A 16,317-nucleotide genomic window follows, 5' to 3' on the forward strand; every position below is an offset into this window, starting at 1 on the left:
TCCCAATTCTAAGAAGGGGAAAAGCGTCCACACCCTGGTCTTCATTCCTCCTGAGTCTCATGTGCTTTGCAAATTGTATCCTATATCTTAGGTATTTTAAGTTTCTGGGCTAATATCCACTTATCAGTGAGTGCATATCATGTGAGTTCTTTTGTGAAGACATTCTTTTCAATGGTAGAAATGACTTCTCACACATATGTAAGATCCCTCGTGCGATGGTTATCACATCAGAGTGAATAGTTTCATGCCATTTATGATGATATTCTTATAACACATTTCTCCCATCTCTGCAGAATTTCCCATGTCCTGCTTTGCAACGTAACCCAGAGGGTGTCATTCTGGTTTGTGGTCACAGACCCTTCCAAAAATTATACTCTTCCTGCAGCTGAAGTACAGTTGGCCATAAGGTAATCCTCCCCATGTATGCTGTTCACTGATCCATCTATCAACTTCCTGATGAGCTCATCTGTTTCCATAGATACCGAAGAGCTCTCACTCCTCTCCACACGTGATGCACCGATTAATGTGTCAAGTATTCCATTCACTTCATTTCCAACAGAGATTGGTATAGATCAGTAATTTTCATCCAGTAGCAATTTGCCTTCAAGGAAACAAATGCTTGGAAATGTTTGGACACGTTTTTCTTGTCACAACTGGAGGAGGAGGCACCACCCATACTAATCAGGCAGAAGCTAGGAATGTTGCTATCCACCCTACTATGCATAGGACAGAACCTCCCTTAAAACTTATTTGATCTCACATGTCAGTTGTGTACCCTTGTTGAAATATTAGCACAAAAGAGTGAAGAACCAAACCCAAATATAAATTAAGCTTTATTAGCATATATTAATCATACAAAATAATTGGTCTCAATAGACATTTTTATACATGCACTATGGTAATATTCTATTTGTTGCCATTTTCATGGTGATTTTAAAATCTGCAGTAGAGTAGTCACATGTATGGACTGAGGTGTGGATATGAACAACTGGTTCTAAAGTGCTTGTTATAGCTCTATTGTGAAGACTGAAGTAATTAAACCCAGGTCTTGGCTAAATCTTGTCTGATCCTTAGGGGGAGGAGTTCAGTAGTGGAGGTGATATTATCTGTACCTAACTAGAATTTCCAGTCTACCTGAGGTGACAGGGTATGTTCCTGGTGTGGAGCAAAATAGCAGCAGAGGGTTAATGAGGCAGGGAGATGAAGGGAGGGTACAGAACAAGTTTTCATTTTCCTCCTAGCTTAGCAATGATGTGCATTATTTTGGGAAAAGGTTTTCATTCTCATACTTAAAAGGATTCGATTATGAGGGTTGGGGAAATGGTTCAGTGAGTAAAACTCTTGCCACAAAGCATAAGGGCCTGAATTTGGATGCCAAGAACCAGCATGGTGGCCCATGTCAGTCATCCCAGGGCTCCTACATCAAGACGAGAGGCAGAACTTAGGGAAGCCCATGGGGCAGCTGGCCTGGCCTATTTCATGGCAAGTAAGAAAGAGAACCTGTTTCAAAGAAGATGGAAGGTGAGGCACACATGCACACACACAATTATTTTAAAATATTAGATGACTAAAAAGGAAAACATTCAACAATTTGCTAAAATTACATTTAAGTTATCCTTTTGCCGCTGGGGTCCTCTTTCCTGTCTATGCATGGTCATGGCAGAGCATAGAATTGTGAGAGTATGTGATTCTGCAGATGGAGCTCAGCTTTTTGCATACTGAGTGGAGATGTACTACTAAGCAACATCCTCTGACCTTAGCAGAGAGTTTTATTTGCTGATGGAGATCTTACCTGATGGCTGGATGCTGGGCTGCACAGATTCTAGAGCCACTGCCTTAGACCATGATTGCTCAGTCCTGATACTAACAGCCAAATGTGCCTACCAAACATTTGAATTAGAGCTAGTCAAAAAGTCAGGTGCATGCAAAGTATAAAACACACCAATTATCAAACAAAATCTATAGTCTGATGATGGTGATACATGCCTTTGAGCCCAGCACTTGGAAGGCAGACAAAGCAGGCAGATCTCTCAGTTCTGCTCAGCCTGGTCTACAGAGTGAGTTCCAGGATAACCAGGTCTACACAGAGAAACCCTGTCTCCAAACAAAAACAAAACAAAGCAAAATAAATCTTCAGCACCAACCTGACTCTTACCAACACTGAGACTTCCCTTCCTACAGGAAAACAAAACCATTTGCCTTCATATGCCTTTAGACTTTTGGGCTCCTGAGAAGTCATTGTGTACAGTCACACAGAAGCACTTTTTAAACTGTTTTAAGTTAAAGAAACAGCTGGTCTTTATGTATGCCACCTTGAAGTTTTGTTATTCATTCAAATATCAAGAAATAAAATGGGATAGGGGCAGAGCTCAAAGGTTCTGATGTACAGCAGTGGAGAGATAGGTTTGTACTTGGTAACTAGTGTTTTTATATCTGTCTGTCTTTGTTTTCTACAATTATTATTGTTTTTTAGAAAGAATAGGGACCGGATCAATAATGCATTCTTTCTGGATGACCATACTCTGGAATTTTTAAAAATTCCTTCCACTCTTGCTCCCCCGATGGATCCATCTGTGCCCGTCTGGATTATTGTATTCGGTGTGATATTTTGCATTGTTACAGTTGCAATTGCACTACTGGTTCTATCTGGAATCCGGCAACGTAGAAGGTAGGATGTTCAGAATTATTTTTTTAAAGATTTATTTACTTTATGTATGTGAGTACATTGTTGCTGCCTTCAGACATCAGATCCCATTACATATGGTTGTGAGCCACCATGTGGGTGCTGGGAATTGAACTTAGGACCTCTGGGAGAGTAGTCAGTGCTCTTAACTGCTGAGCCATCTTTCCAATGCCCTGAGAATGAATGGTTTAAGGAATATTTACCTATTTTCTTATGCCTGGTTTAAGGTAATGCCTAAAACTTACCTAAGTCATGACTTACAATATAGCTATTTTAATTTTATCCCTTTTGATGGTTTTAGAATCCAGTGACTCTTATTTAATGAGGTTCCTTTCATTACTATTTTCCTCTACTGTATTATATTGTACTTTATTCTATTCTCTTAATTATTCTTATGCGTGTATCTCTCTCTCTCTCTCTCTCTCTCTCTCTCTCTCTCTCTCTCTCTCTCTCTCTATGTTAGAGGACAACTTTATGCAGTCACTTTTCTCCTCTCCCCTATATGTGGACCCAAGATCTCAAACTCAAGCCTTCAGATTTGCATAATAAGCACCTTTACCCAATGAGCAACCTCACTGGTTTCCTCCATTGTATATTATATGACTGTTTCATATCCAGACTTAAGTTTAAGGTTTATGTTCTAGGTTCCTTTCCATTGCTATGCTAGAATACTGACCAAAAGCAGCATAGGGGAGGAAAACATTTATTTCCTCTTACAGATTAAAGTCCATCACTGAGGGAAGTCAGGGTCAGGCCACAAACTCCCAGGGAAGGACCATGGGAGAATGCTAGCTGCAGGCTCACCCTGTGGCTCATTCATAGGCTCATGCTTAGCTAGCTTTCTTATACAGCTCAGAACCTCCTGTCTGAGGAACTGTGCTGGCCAGAGAGGGTTAAGTCTTCTTACATGAATTAATAGTCAAGACAGTCCCTTACAGACATGAATACCCACAGATAAACCTGATAAAGGCAGTTCCTTGAGGTTTATCCTCTCAGATGACTGTAGGTTTTGTAAAGTTCTATGCTGTAATTTTGTATGCAGGATATACAGAGAAAAGCACACTTTTTGCAGGGGCAGAGTTAAGGTTTTGGTAGCAACCTACATGCAAATGTCCATAGATACACAAATGTTTTAAGGCCTCCCTATCATTGCTGACTTGAGGCCTGTAAGCCAAACTCCTTCTCTTCTCTTCTCTTCTCTTCTCTTCTCTTCTCTTCTCTTCTCTTCTCTTCTCTTCTCTTCTCTTCTCTTCTCTTCTCTTCTCTTCTCTTCTCTTCNTCTTCTCTTCTCTTCTCTTCTCTTCTCTTCTCTTCTCTTCTCTTCTCTTCTCTTCTCTTCTCTTCTCTTCTCTTCTCTTCTCTTCTCTTCTCCTAATGGATACTGGACCCTTATGTGTTTGTCACTGTAAAGAGCCCTGTTGCTTGTGGCTTTTGAACCATCTCCCCGAATCAGGATCTCCTTATAAAGTGTAGTTTTTTTCCTCTGACTCTCAGATTTACTAAATTAGAATACTTGAAAGAACTACATATTGATATTGCCCATGTTGTGTTAATTTCTTTAGTTTTCAAATATTCAGTTTACCAACTTACATGCAGGGTCCAGTTTCTTGAGTTCATTTTCTTGCACTCAGTGAGACAAGCTGAGTTAATGTCTAAGTTATTAATATTGTTTCAAAGGCGGATTTCAGATCATTGGCAGTTACTGAAGTAGCAGCCAGGAGAGGAGACAAGGTTTGTCAGCATGATAAAAGGAGAGGAAAATGAGAACTGCCTCAACTAAAAAATTGTGATTGTAAATTATGTGCATGTGTGTTGGGGTATGTACACATGAATGCAGAAGCCTGAAGAAGCTAGAGATGGATCCCTCTGGGGCTGGAGCTATAAGTGATTGTGAACTACCTGATGTGGTTCTGGGGACCAACTCTAGTCCTCAATTAGAGCAGTATGTGCTTTTAAAAGCAGAGGCATCTTTCCAACCCCACCCCAATTAATCCTTTTCTAAACCTGTCTACACCTGTCTAAACCTTCCTTTCTGATACAGAGACAGAAGTGGCACTCATGGGGACATATACATTCTAAAACTACAGGAACATGGCTTGTGAAAGGGTTGATATACAGTTTGGACCTGTGGGGTATGTTTGAGCAACTATGTGTTAAATTAAACGCCTCTCCTCAGATTTAGTATTTTTCCTGTGGGCTTCCCTGATTACTAACAGAAACATTTTAAGTTTCAAATACTTCCATTTCAAATACTTCAAATACTTCCAACATAGTATACACTATGGTATAAATGTGCTATATGTATATGCTTTAAACTAAACCCAAAGATTAGGATTGAGTGGTACTTGTTTGATTTTTCTGGGTGATTGTGACATGAAATGCTGACTTATTTGCTACGGCATATACATTTGTTTTGGGTTTTAAAATATCAAGACACATTCTCTTGCAATATTTGAAATCCACACTTAGCACTTTAAAGTTGTTCATTCAGAAATGTCTATACATCGTGGGTCTAAATGATTTAAAACCTTTGTGAATTGACGTAATTTGCTTGATTCCCAATTTCCTTACTAGTACAATACAATGTAGGAGTTTTAAAAAAGGACTAGATTCAGGAGATGAACTGCTTAGATTTCGAAGTATTGATCTCTTACATTGCACTCTCACATGGAACCCATTAGATCTATGTGAGTACAAACAAAGAGTCAGAGAAATGGAGTTTGGGAGGAGAATATGGCTTTGTGGTCTTAGTCATTCTGCTTAAATTCACCTTTGCTGGTTGTGCATAGATAACTTTTCTTGACTGATAAGCTAAGTGTACTGGAAATAATTAACTTGATAGGTTAAAAGACTCAGCACAAGAGAGTCCTTAAAGTGCTATCTGGCATTCAGCTAGTGCTCAGCAAGTGTTAGCTGTTACTATTCTTTTACCATCTAGCCATTTGCAGGTCTTTCAGCTATGTCCTTCCAAACAGATTCTGCAGTAATATAATAATTGGCTGCATAGTATCATAATCTGTTGCCTAGGAGAAGCGAGGCTGTTGTTACAACTCGGCCTTTACAAATTCATTTCACATTCAAACTAGGCAAACAGATGGACAAATGTTTTGTGTAAACCTGGAAAGCATCAACAATTATCAAATATAGTCAGGACAATTATGGCAACCTCCCAGAGCAAAATTGTTTCTGGGTTTTAAGTTTGATAGTATCTGTGGTGCTTTTTCTCTTTGGCAAAATATTGTTTCAAAGATTAGGAGAGGGTACAGTTTTAACTGGGGGAAAGCCTATGGCTCCATTTTTTTTTTTTGGATACAGGGTCTCATGTAGCCCAATGTGGTCTAGGATTAATTATATGGCTGAGGATGACCTTGAACTATTGATCATCTTGCCTTTGCCTCCCATACAGTGAGATTACAGGTATGTGTGACCATGCCTGGCCTGAAAACTTGTTATAATCATAGAAAAAGTAGATGTTTCTTTTTAAGTCTTGAGAAAGAAAGCTAATGAAATGTTCAACTCGGGCCAGCAGAGACGGCTCAGAAGGTAAAAGGAAATGACCTAAGTTTGATTCCTGGAACCCACCCACATGCTAGCAGAGAAGAGATGCCTGCAAGTTGCCTTCGGACTTCCACACTCATGCCACGGCCCACAGACACCCATTCACACACGCTTACACTAAATAAATAAATAAATGTAATGAACACTTTTTAAAGAAATGTCTAACTAACCCATCTATATGTTAAACAATAATGAACACACTTTTGTGTTCCAAGATCATAAGCTGAGACTGAGAAGACCTGAAGGAGCTATGTGGTACTTTGAGCTACTGTTCTGCTTCTGTGGAGAGGCATGCTAAAGTTGTCTAAGATGGATGCATAGTTAGACTTACTATTGAGCATTAATCTGTTAATTTTGTTAATGACACCATTACGCTGAGCACTCAGGACTGCTGGGTTGTATGGGCTTGAGTTCAAACTAGATAAACTCAAATATATATATATATATATATATATATATATATATATATATATGTGTGTATATATATATATATATATATATATATATATATATATATATATATTGTGTGTGTGTGTGTATACATATATGTATATAAACATACTGAAATATGCAATTCATGCTGGCCTCTGAGACACAGAGCTCTGTCTGCCTCTGCCTCCTGGGTGCTGGGATTAAAGTCATGAGCCACTACATCTGGTTTGAATGTCAAGTTGTAATATTTGATACTATTGAGCGAATTACAGCCTTGTACAAGAGGGAGGATTTGAAAGAAGCCCAAATATACTTTGATTTGCCACTGGCCTTACAGGAAAAGAAGAATAACTAGAAACAAACCAAGCAAATTTAATAATGACTCTGCTCACGTGTGAACATTAGCTAGGGTTCTACGTCTTAAGTCCTTGGCCTTGATGCATTACCAAGAAGCAGACTATGATCACCTTGTATGCAGGGCCCATCTCTATTATCTATGTTCATGTCTTCTGTGATCTGTACACAATGAATCATCAATAAAGAAATAAAAATACACATGCTGTAGTAAGTCAGTGGGATTTGGGTAGAGGCTGGTGTATCTAAAATAGTGTTCTAGGCCAGCTCCTTTCATGAATTATGTTCCATTCTGAAAGAAAAGTCACTCTATATATTTGAAATGCAGTTTGCAGAACCTAAAAAACAAGAATAACAAAATCTGTATTGCATTGTAACAAGAACTCAGTAAGATTACACATAGAAAGTATCTAGTGTGACTCATGCCATGAAGAGATTCTTATCACCATTATTATTTCAATATGATTGGAATAATTAGCTATTGGAATATCTGGTTATTGACCAATATGAAAAAACTTGCTTACTGTGATGCACGATTAGAAAGTTGCCAGAGAATCCAGGACTATACTGCAATGTCTACTAAGTCATTCCAGCAACAATGACATTTTCCTTAGGAATTGTTTAGATGGACCATTAGAGATGCTCCAATTGCCAATAATTAGTTCTGTCTTGTTTGAAAATGTATTTGGTCTAACTGTTGTTTTCCTGGCCAGTCTTGGGATTTATCTCCTGAGCCCTTCTTTTAAGAGAGACATGAATATTCTTTCTGCTTTTCCTCATATACTCAGAACAGAGCATATTCTGGTTAACAACACACTGTACCCTCAAAGGCCTCCTGAGATTTCTCGTGTCCTCTTTTTGGACCACCTCTCTCTGCATTTATGAGGGATAACCACCCTCAAGTCTCCTAGGTGGTAGCTTCATCATAGCTTTCCTTTTCAGACCTTTCAAGAAAAAAAGAACTCATGCTTTTAGCAGAACATCAAATCAGAATAATCCACAAAGACAGTTAAGTTTTATTATCCTCAGTAAGAGCAACCCACGGGTATTGGATCAGTTTATTATGGCACAAGCTATGCAATGTGACGAAGTGCTATAAAGTTGTCAGATAACCTTTGAGCTGCTTATCATGTCTACCAACCAGCAAGTTCCTGATGCTGCAGTTTGTGAAGCCCAGGAGCACCAAGACTCTGAACAACTGGACCCAAGATCACATAGAACAAGATGTTCCTGAGTTGTCTCCAGCACACCTCAACTTCATAGGGTTCCATGAGGATTTCCCTCTGACTCTTTCTGGTGGGGAACTGAACCTTCTTTGAAAGAAGAGAAACTCATCTCCTGTTTGTCTTTTTCTTTGATTTATTCCCATTTCACTTTGATGCCTGATGGTTTGTTCTTCCTTTGCAGTTGGAATAGGGGAGGTTAGATCCCTTGCATTGATCTGCACATATTTAGCTCTGTGTCATTATTTTTCTAACCCCACAAAACTATGTTTTACAGAAGAAACTGGCTGGCCAGTAGATACTGGCCATGTTTCTCAGACTACTTTTGAATTGCATATTTCAGTATGTTTATATAGATATATGTATACATGTATATATATATATTTGCCATATCACAGATAGTATGTATATGTACGTAAGTATATGCCAGTGTGTGTGTGTGTTTGCCTGTGTGTGTGTTCCTTATTACAAAAATCCACCAAGATCTTTTGTTTTGGGACAAAGTCTTACCATGTGGCCCAGACTGGCCTCAAGCTCACTCTGTAGTCCATGCTGGCCTTGAATTCACAGGTACCATCTGTCTCAGCCTTCTGAGTGATGACATTTAGTGATGTGAACCACCACTACCAAAAGGTTTTGTCACATGGATTGACATAATTCAGAGCAAACTTTGTTTAAAATCTAGTGTTCTAGAAAGTTGTTATTTGCTCCAAGCCAAAGAACAATTTTAGGGGGTATTTGTGTTTGTGTGTGTGTGTGTCTGTGTGTGGTTGTTTTGTTTTGTTTTCTGTTTTTAATTATCTTTAATCCTTTTTTTATGGCCCAGTTGTTATTCCCCTCCTAGTTCCTCATCCCATTCCTCCTCACAAGTCTCCAAGGAAGTCCCCCCGCCCCCGCTGCCCCATAAGGCCTGCCCACTCCCTGTGGTCTCATGTCTCTTGAGGACTAGGCACATCTTCTCCCACTGAGGCCAGACCCAGCAGTCCTCTGCTGTATATGTGTTGGAGGCCTCATATCAGCTGGTGTATGCTGCCTGGTTGGTGGCTCAGTGTCTGAGAGAGCTTGGGGATCCTGGTTAATTGAGACTGCTCGTCTTTCTATGGGGTTGCCCTCCTCCTCAGTTTCTTCCAGCTTTTCCCTAATTTAACCACAGGAGTCCCCAGCTTCTGTCCATTGGTTGGATGTCAGTATCTGTGCCTGACTCATTCAGCTGTTTGTTGGGCCTCTCAGAGGGCAGTCATATTAGGCTCCTGTCTGTAAGCACTAGTTTTGTACTAAGAAAATTATATTTATTATTATTATTGTTATTATTATTATTATTATTTNTGTGTGTGTGTGTGTGCAGGCCACAGTGCATGTGTGGAGGTCAGAGAGCAACCTTCAGGAGTCAATCTTCTACTGTGGGTTCCAGGAATCACACTCAGGTCATTAGATGTGCATAGCAAGTGTGTGAATCATTGAGGATCATTTATAAATGCACATTTCTCAGCAGGATTTCATTTTTATGAAAAATCACTTCGGTCTTTTATAGAATGTTATAAGTGGAGAGCAAGAGGATAGGCGAATCTGGGATTTTTTGTTTTTGTTGAATCCTTTTTTGTTTTTTAAAGGTGAAGGATTGTCTTCCAATGCAAGTCCTATCTGTTAGCAAATGCTGCCTACTGTGAGAGGAAGTTATGGATGGTAGTTACTTTCACTTCTTGGAGGGGATAGAAAATGGTGGCATCCCTGTGTTAAACAGAGTATTTAGGTCTTTCAGTGGGTGAGTTAACTTGGTCTGAGGATACTCTTGTCATACTAAAGTCTCATGTACCCAAGTCTGTGCTGATTGCTGAGATTTGGAATGGCCAGTGATGTGTCTTCATCCCAAGGAAGAGGCAACACAATCCCCTACCTGCAAAGACAACTCCAAACTTCCAACCCTGCATTAAGCCGAAAGTTTTATGAGTTCATGTTGAAAACCCAATGACTCCTATTTAGGAATTGCCCTGAGAGTTGCTTGTGCCATCTTATACAGTGGCATATACAATGGCCAAGTGCTGTCAAATGATAACATTGGGATTGACAGAATTGGAATGCTATTTTAATTTTCATTATGAATGTCAACTATTTAAAGTTATTTAATAAGTCATCAGCAAAACCCAGTAGGACAATACTAACTCCTAATTCCTAAGGTTGGAATATGAGTATTTTCTTCATCCATTGAAAGAAAGCACAAGAGATTCACGAAATTTCCTAAGTATACATGTCCACCACCTTTCCTCTCTTTCCTTCTCTTCTTGCTTCCTCATCTCCCTTTCTTCTACTTATGATGGATTCCATTCAACATCTACACTGCAATAATATTTGAGTACCTTAGCCTACAATGTTAGTTTGCACATCACTTATCCACTTGTTTGTTTAGTCATCCATTCATCTATCCATCCACCCATCTATCCATCCATCCATCTGACCATCCAAAATTTGTTATCTATGTACCCAACCAGTGTTCTACTTTCATTGACTTAATCTATCCCCCTGAGTTGAATGCCTATCTTTGAGTGAGTCCAGAATAGGTGTTTGTTTGTTTGTTTTTGTCTTTCTGAGGCTTGGTTTCTCTATGTATCCCCGGGTGTACTGAAACTCGCTCTGGCCTCAAACTCAGAGCTCTCTATGCCTCTGCCTCCCAAGTACTGGGATTAAAAGTGTGTGCTACCACAACCTGGTCAGGACAGTTATTTTTATAAAATATCTTTAAACTTGCATTTTTAATTATGTGTTTCAGATGAAAATTTTAGAAGGGGAAAGAAAGCAGAAAAATAAACAATATTTGGGATCTTTTCAGTGTTCATCTGAAAGCACTTGACTTTTTTTCTATCTATGGGTAGTCTTTTGTATCTCATTCATTGATTATGAGGGTATTTTGAGACCATGTGTATATCTTATTTCCAACATCACTTACTCAACTGTTTTGTCTTCATTGATGAGCCTCAACAGAATCGACTGTTATAGCAGCAGTGGCTTTTCATTATTCTTTTTTTTCATTATTCTTTATTAGCTGGAATTCTCCTGTAAAGAAAAGCTTTCTTTTCTTTCACCTTTTGTGTACCTAATAGTCATTAAAATGTGAAATTTGACTCTCATGTAGGACATTTCAGGAAATCCACTCTTGATCATCATCAAGGAATCTTTGCCATCTCCTCATCTGTCAGATACCTGAGCTACTTCCACCATTGTGGGGAGTCCCTCATGATATCTCAAGGCCCCAGTGGCACAGCTTTCAATACTCTGAAGAAACATTAAGTATATGAATTGGGAATAGCAAGGTACACAGGAGGTCAGAACATCAGAAAATCCAACACTTAACTCTGTCATGTAGAACTGGAATGACTTAGAGATGCAGCTGTGTGCTAAATATAATTTGCAAAGTGTTTTTTGAACTCCAAACCCAGACTTAACAATGAATACAACTATTTGCTAATGAGTAAAATTGGTCAGTTGACTTTTCTTCAAAGTCAGGTGAATTGGCTTTCTGATATTTCATTAATTTGAGTTTCACTCAACATTTGTAAGACATTACTTTGTCAAATTCCATGAGAGGAATTTATTACCTTTTGAAATCCCATATGTTACAGAATTTGCTTAGAGCTAATTTTATTTATTTATTTATTTATTTATTTATTTATTTATTTATTTTTGAGACAAGTTCTCTTTATATAGTCTTGGCTGTTCTGAAACTAGCTCTGGAGACCAGACAGACCTTGAAGTCACAGAGATTCACCTGTCTCTGCCTCCCAAGTCCTGGCATTAAAGGTGTGCACCACCACGGCATGGCTGAGGTAACTTTAAAAAAGTTGCCAGTGTACTATATATTTCCTCACGCTCCTTTATGCACCTTGTTTGTAAGGATTTATATGCAAATGAATTCATATGTGTGATATATTAATATACCTATTCTTATGCTCTTTTTCTAGTGTTTTAAATAAGACTACTTGCTCTAATTAGTATGTATATGTCATTTATGCAGACTTTTTATCTTAGTAGTATTTTTACCCCATTAACTGTTATACCTGGAAAGTACACAGAAATTATTTCAGCATTCATAACTTCTTATGCCTTTTTATTTGCCACGATTGCAAACAAGACTGTATTTATCCAAAGCTTCCTCATTCTAGATTCCACTCTCTCTTTTTATGTGCTTTCAGGAACAACAAAGGACCATCTGGAGTGGAGGATGCAGAAGACAAGTGTGAAAACATCATTACAATAGAAAATGGCATCCCTTGTGATCCCTTGGACATGAAGGGAGGGCACATTAATGATGGCTTCTTGACAGAGGATGAGCGCCTCACCCCTCTCTGAGAGTGACAGCCTTGTAAGAAAATTTTAAGATGCTTGAATGTGATAGATAACAAATTATATCCACAAAGACCAATGAAATCATAAGGTGTTAGCATCTCAAAATATTCTAGAATTTTCTTTTTGATAACTGATTATGTAGGTATAGTGTGTGTTTGTAGTTACTGATTTGAGCATTTCTAGAAATAAAGTCAGGGCCGTAACTATATTTCATATTTTGAAGACCTAAGAAAAATTTTTTTCACTGGAGAATGGCTGTAACATGGCATAGAAATCATTAAAAATGGATCTTTTTGAATGCTGTTTATATTACTCTGTATATGATGTATCGAGGAAAATTAAACAAGAGATGGATGAAAATGGCAAGGGAATTTTATTCTGTTATCACACCAACAGTTGCTTGTATAGTTTCTGAATATTAGTCTTTAGTAGGGCAAGCAGATCTATTTGTTGTTGCCTGCAATTTGTACACATCCTACCTATGCTGATTTAATAAAGTAGTGATCATGTCATTTTGATTGTATGGCTGACTACGCTTTTAGATTTTCACAAGGTGGAACATAGTGAGTCTAACTTTATTAGTTATATTTAATTTCATCTACAGCCCTGGAAATGGATGTTACTCTTATGGTGTACATCCATTTTGTTTTGTTTTGTTTTCGAGACAGAGTTTCTCTGTGTATAGCCCTGGCTGTCCTGGAATTCACTTTGTAGACTAGGCTGGCCTCAAACTCAGAGATCTGTCTTCCTCTTCTTAAAGGAGTGCGCCACCACTGTCTGACTTTATTTGTGTACATCCTTGCTTGTTTATGGACACAAGTTTTTAAAATTTTAAAATAACCTTTAAACTTATACATAAACCATAAAATTGTATATTTTAAACTTTAACATTTATTTTAATGTGCATAATGCGTGTTTATGTGTGTGTGTATGTGAATGCCCACATGTGCATTCATAACATGTATATGGTATGTGGAGGTCAGAGGACAGTTTTGGGGGTATCAATCTCTCCTTCCACCATATGGGTTCTGGGGATTGAACTCAGGTTGTCTGGGTTTGTAGTAAGCAGCGTTACCCACGAAATTATCTACTAGTGTAAATTGTATATATTAATATATGTAAAATATAGGCATGGTGATGCATATCTACAACATATTCATAACAATACATTACATACAGCATGATTTTTTAAGGTAGGATCTCACTTTGTAACTCTAGCTGGCCAAGAACCCACTGTGTAGACCACATTGACCTCACGAACTCACAGAGACTCATCTATCTCTGCTTTCAGAGTGCTGGGATTAGAGGCATCCTGGAACACCCAGCATGACGTTTTGTTATCTGTATACAACTATATGATGTTTAATGCAGATTTAACATACCCATCTTCTTGAAAAACAACATTTCTTTTTGGTGAAAACATTCAGAATAGTTTCTTCTATGGTTTTAGAATATAAAAGACAGCACTATCTATAGTCACCCTACTGTGCAATGGCATACCAGAACTGCATGTTCTTGTCCAACTATTTCTTAGGTTAATCCCACTGATTAACCCTCCTCCTTCCCTCCCTCCCTGCTACTCTCGTAATAATTATTCTCTTCTCAACTTCTGTTTTTTTTTTTTTTTTGGTATGTGGTACAAAGGATTGGAACCAGGCCTTGCATGTACTAGGAAAACATCACACCATGGAACTAGCTCCCCTGCCTTCTACTCACAACTTCTATGAGAGGAAGGGGATTTGATCTTTTAGTTAGCAATATATATGACTTACGAAAGTACAATTATGTTTTTATTTTACTTAATTTTAAAAGGTTTACTTATATTTGTGTGTGTGTGTGTGTGTGTGTGTATGCTTTGCCTGAATATGACTCTGTGTACCACTTGTGTGCAGTACCTGAGGAGGCCGGGGAAAAAGCACCCCAGGTCTCCTGGATCCAGAGTTAACAGTTAATGTGGCTGATGGGAATGAAACAAGGTCCCCTGGAAAAACAGCCGGCACTCTTCACTGCTGAGCCATTTCTCCAGCCTGCTAAAGATCAATTTTATATCTTCCACTCTCTTGGGTTCTACACTCTAGAAGCACTCTAGTGTGGCTTTATATAGAGAAGTCGTTAACAGTGAAACGTCATCTGAATTTGCTCAGAGTGTGTTAGCAAGCCGAATCCAAGATGGGCATTTGCAACAAGGTACATACTGTACATACACACAAGGGTGGTGGTGAAATTTGAGATATTACCATGTCACAATGGTTTATGGCCCTCCAAAAGATTAAAGAACATCATGCATATTGTATATACTACATAATTATAATATTACAACTGTATTATACACACACACACACATATCTGTTAGGAAAATGTCTTAGCTATAGAAAAAGATTATGTGACATTAATACTAGAAATGGATTTTGCTTGGAAGGCAGAAATGAGCTCACCTTGGTCACTAGCTCATTTTCTTTACTGTTTATCCTGACAGGGAGGGTTTAAACCTTCCCCCTGGAAAGGTCTGCTCCATTAAACACCTTGTTTGAGAAAATTTTTATGCTAACAGAGATGTGCTGTAACCTTGACAATCAGCACAACGGCAAAATGGAGCTTCTGCCTCCTGCCTTTGACAAACACTCTGGGGGACAGAGTAGTCAATCATCAACCCGCTTCTCCTTTTTAATGTAATGATCATGTAATGTCCCGTGCGGACGGGCGGGCAACCACTGGGAGGGGATATGTACTGGAAAGCAAATGGAAAAGCAGGTGGGAATGGAACTGGTTTTTTTGTTCTCTGTCCTTAGCACAAACTCCTCAGTGAAACTGGGGAAACAGGGTGCACCTGAAAACCAACACAACACAGAAGCACTTAGATGGTGACATCTGGACCTATTTCACAGAAGAAATGTAAATACTGCTGCCTTGGTCTTTGAAAATAGACTTTTAACATTCATGTTTCCCAGAAAAAAACAACTAAGATAAATGATCATAGACGGGAAGACTGGGAGAGTGGGGCTAGGGTATATCTCGTGGTACAGTGCTTGCCAGACGTGTGGGAAGCTTAAGCTGCTAAGTTCCACCCACAGCAACACACACACACACACACACACACACACACACACACACACACGGTGGGGGATAGTTGGTTAGGGTATTTAGAAAAATTACCATATTTTATATACAATTACCATATTTTATACACAGTTACATATTTCATATTGTAAACGGGGAACATTTACTGTCTTTCCCAGGTATCAAAGAATAAGAGTGTTAGGTCTCAAACCCAGAGCAAATGGCTGAGGTACCACTAACATATCAAAGCAGATCTGGCTGCCAGGTTCTCCAAGCATCCCTCAGTCTCTACCTGTTACACTGTCCTCCTAGCTGGCATACCCTTGTCCACTACCCTGAACTCTCCATCCCAAGTATTGGGCTGAACTTCCCTCCTCAACCACTCCTCTGGTCCCTATGAAACTCAGCCATTTTGGCTATGCCCAGGCCACCTTTCTTGGCCAGTGGTTCCTTTTCCTTTCCCTGTCTCCTTACAGGCTCAACTCAGAGTCATGTTTACTCTGGGCTCTCCAAGACATCTCTGCTTCTGAGTATGCCCTCTCATATCTACAATAAACCTTCTCCACCTTACGTAGGAACAGTCATATCCCTCTTTTTTCTTTCTTTCATTCATCTGGTGCCAACACCTGGGGTGCAGATTCAGAGGGAACATCTGGAGCTGGCAAGTTACTG

At 38.9% G+C, this 16,317-nt stretch overlaps 1 protein-coding gene across 2 annotated transcripts in view; it reads left to right on the plus strand.

Annotated features, from left to right (window-relative positions):
• Cltrn (collectrin, amino acid transport regulator) overlaps window positions 1–13,109 on the plus strand; it is a 28,951-nt gene extending 15,842 nt beyond the window's left edge. Inside the window, exons 4-6 of one of the 2 annotated variants that reach the window (XM_021153753.2) lie at window positions 294–407; window positions 2,474–2,668; window positions 12,435–13,109. In XM_021153753.2, the coding sequence (XP_021009412.1) occupies window positions 294–407; window positions 2,474–2,668; window positions 12,435–12,591 (466 nt within the window). In that variant the 3' untranslated portion in view covers window positions 12,592–13,109. The remainder of the gene's footprint in view (window positions 1–293; window positions 408–2,473; window positions 2,669–12,434) is intronic. The other variant, XM_029472953.1, reaches the window with a different exon arrangement.
• The last annotated feature ends 3,208 nt before the right edge of the window (window positions 13,110–16,317 follow it).

Source organism: Mus caroli, chromosome X (assembly GCF_900094665.2).
Source record: "Mus caroli chromosome X, CAROLI_EIJ_v1.1, whole genome shotgun sequence".
Taxonomy (NCBI): domain Eukaryota; kingdom Metazoa; phylum Chordata; class Mammalia; order Rodentia; family Muridae; genus Mus; species Mus caroli.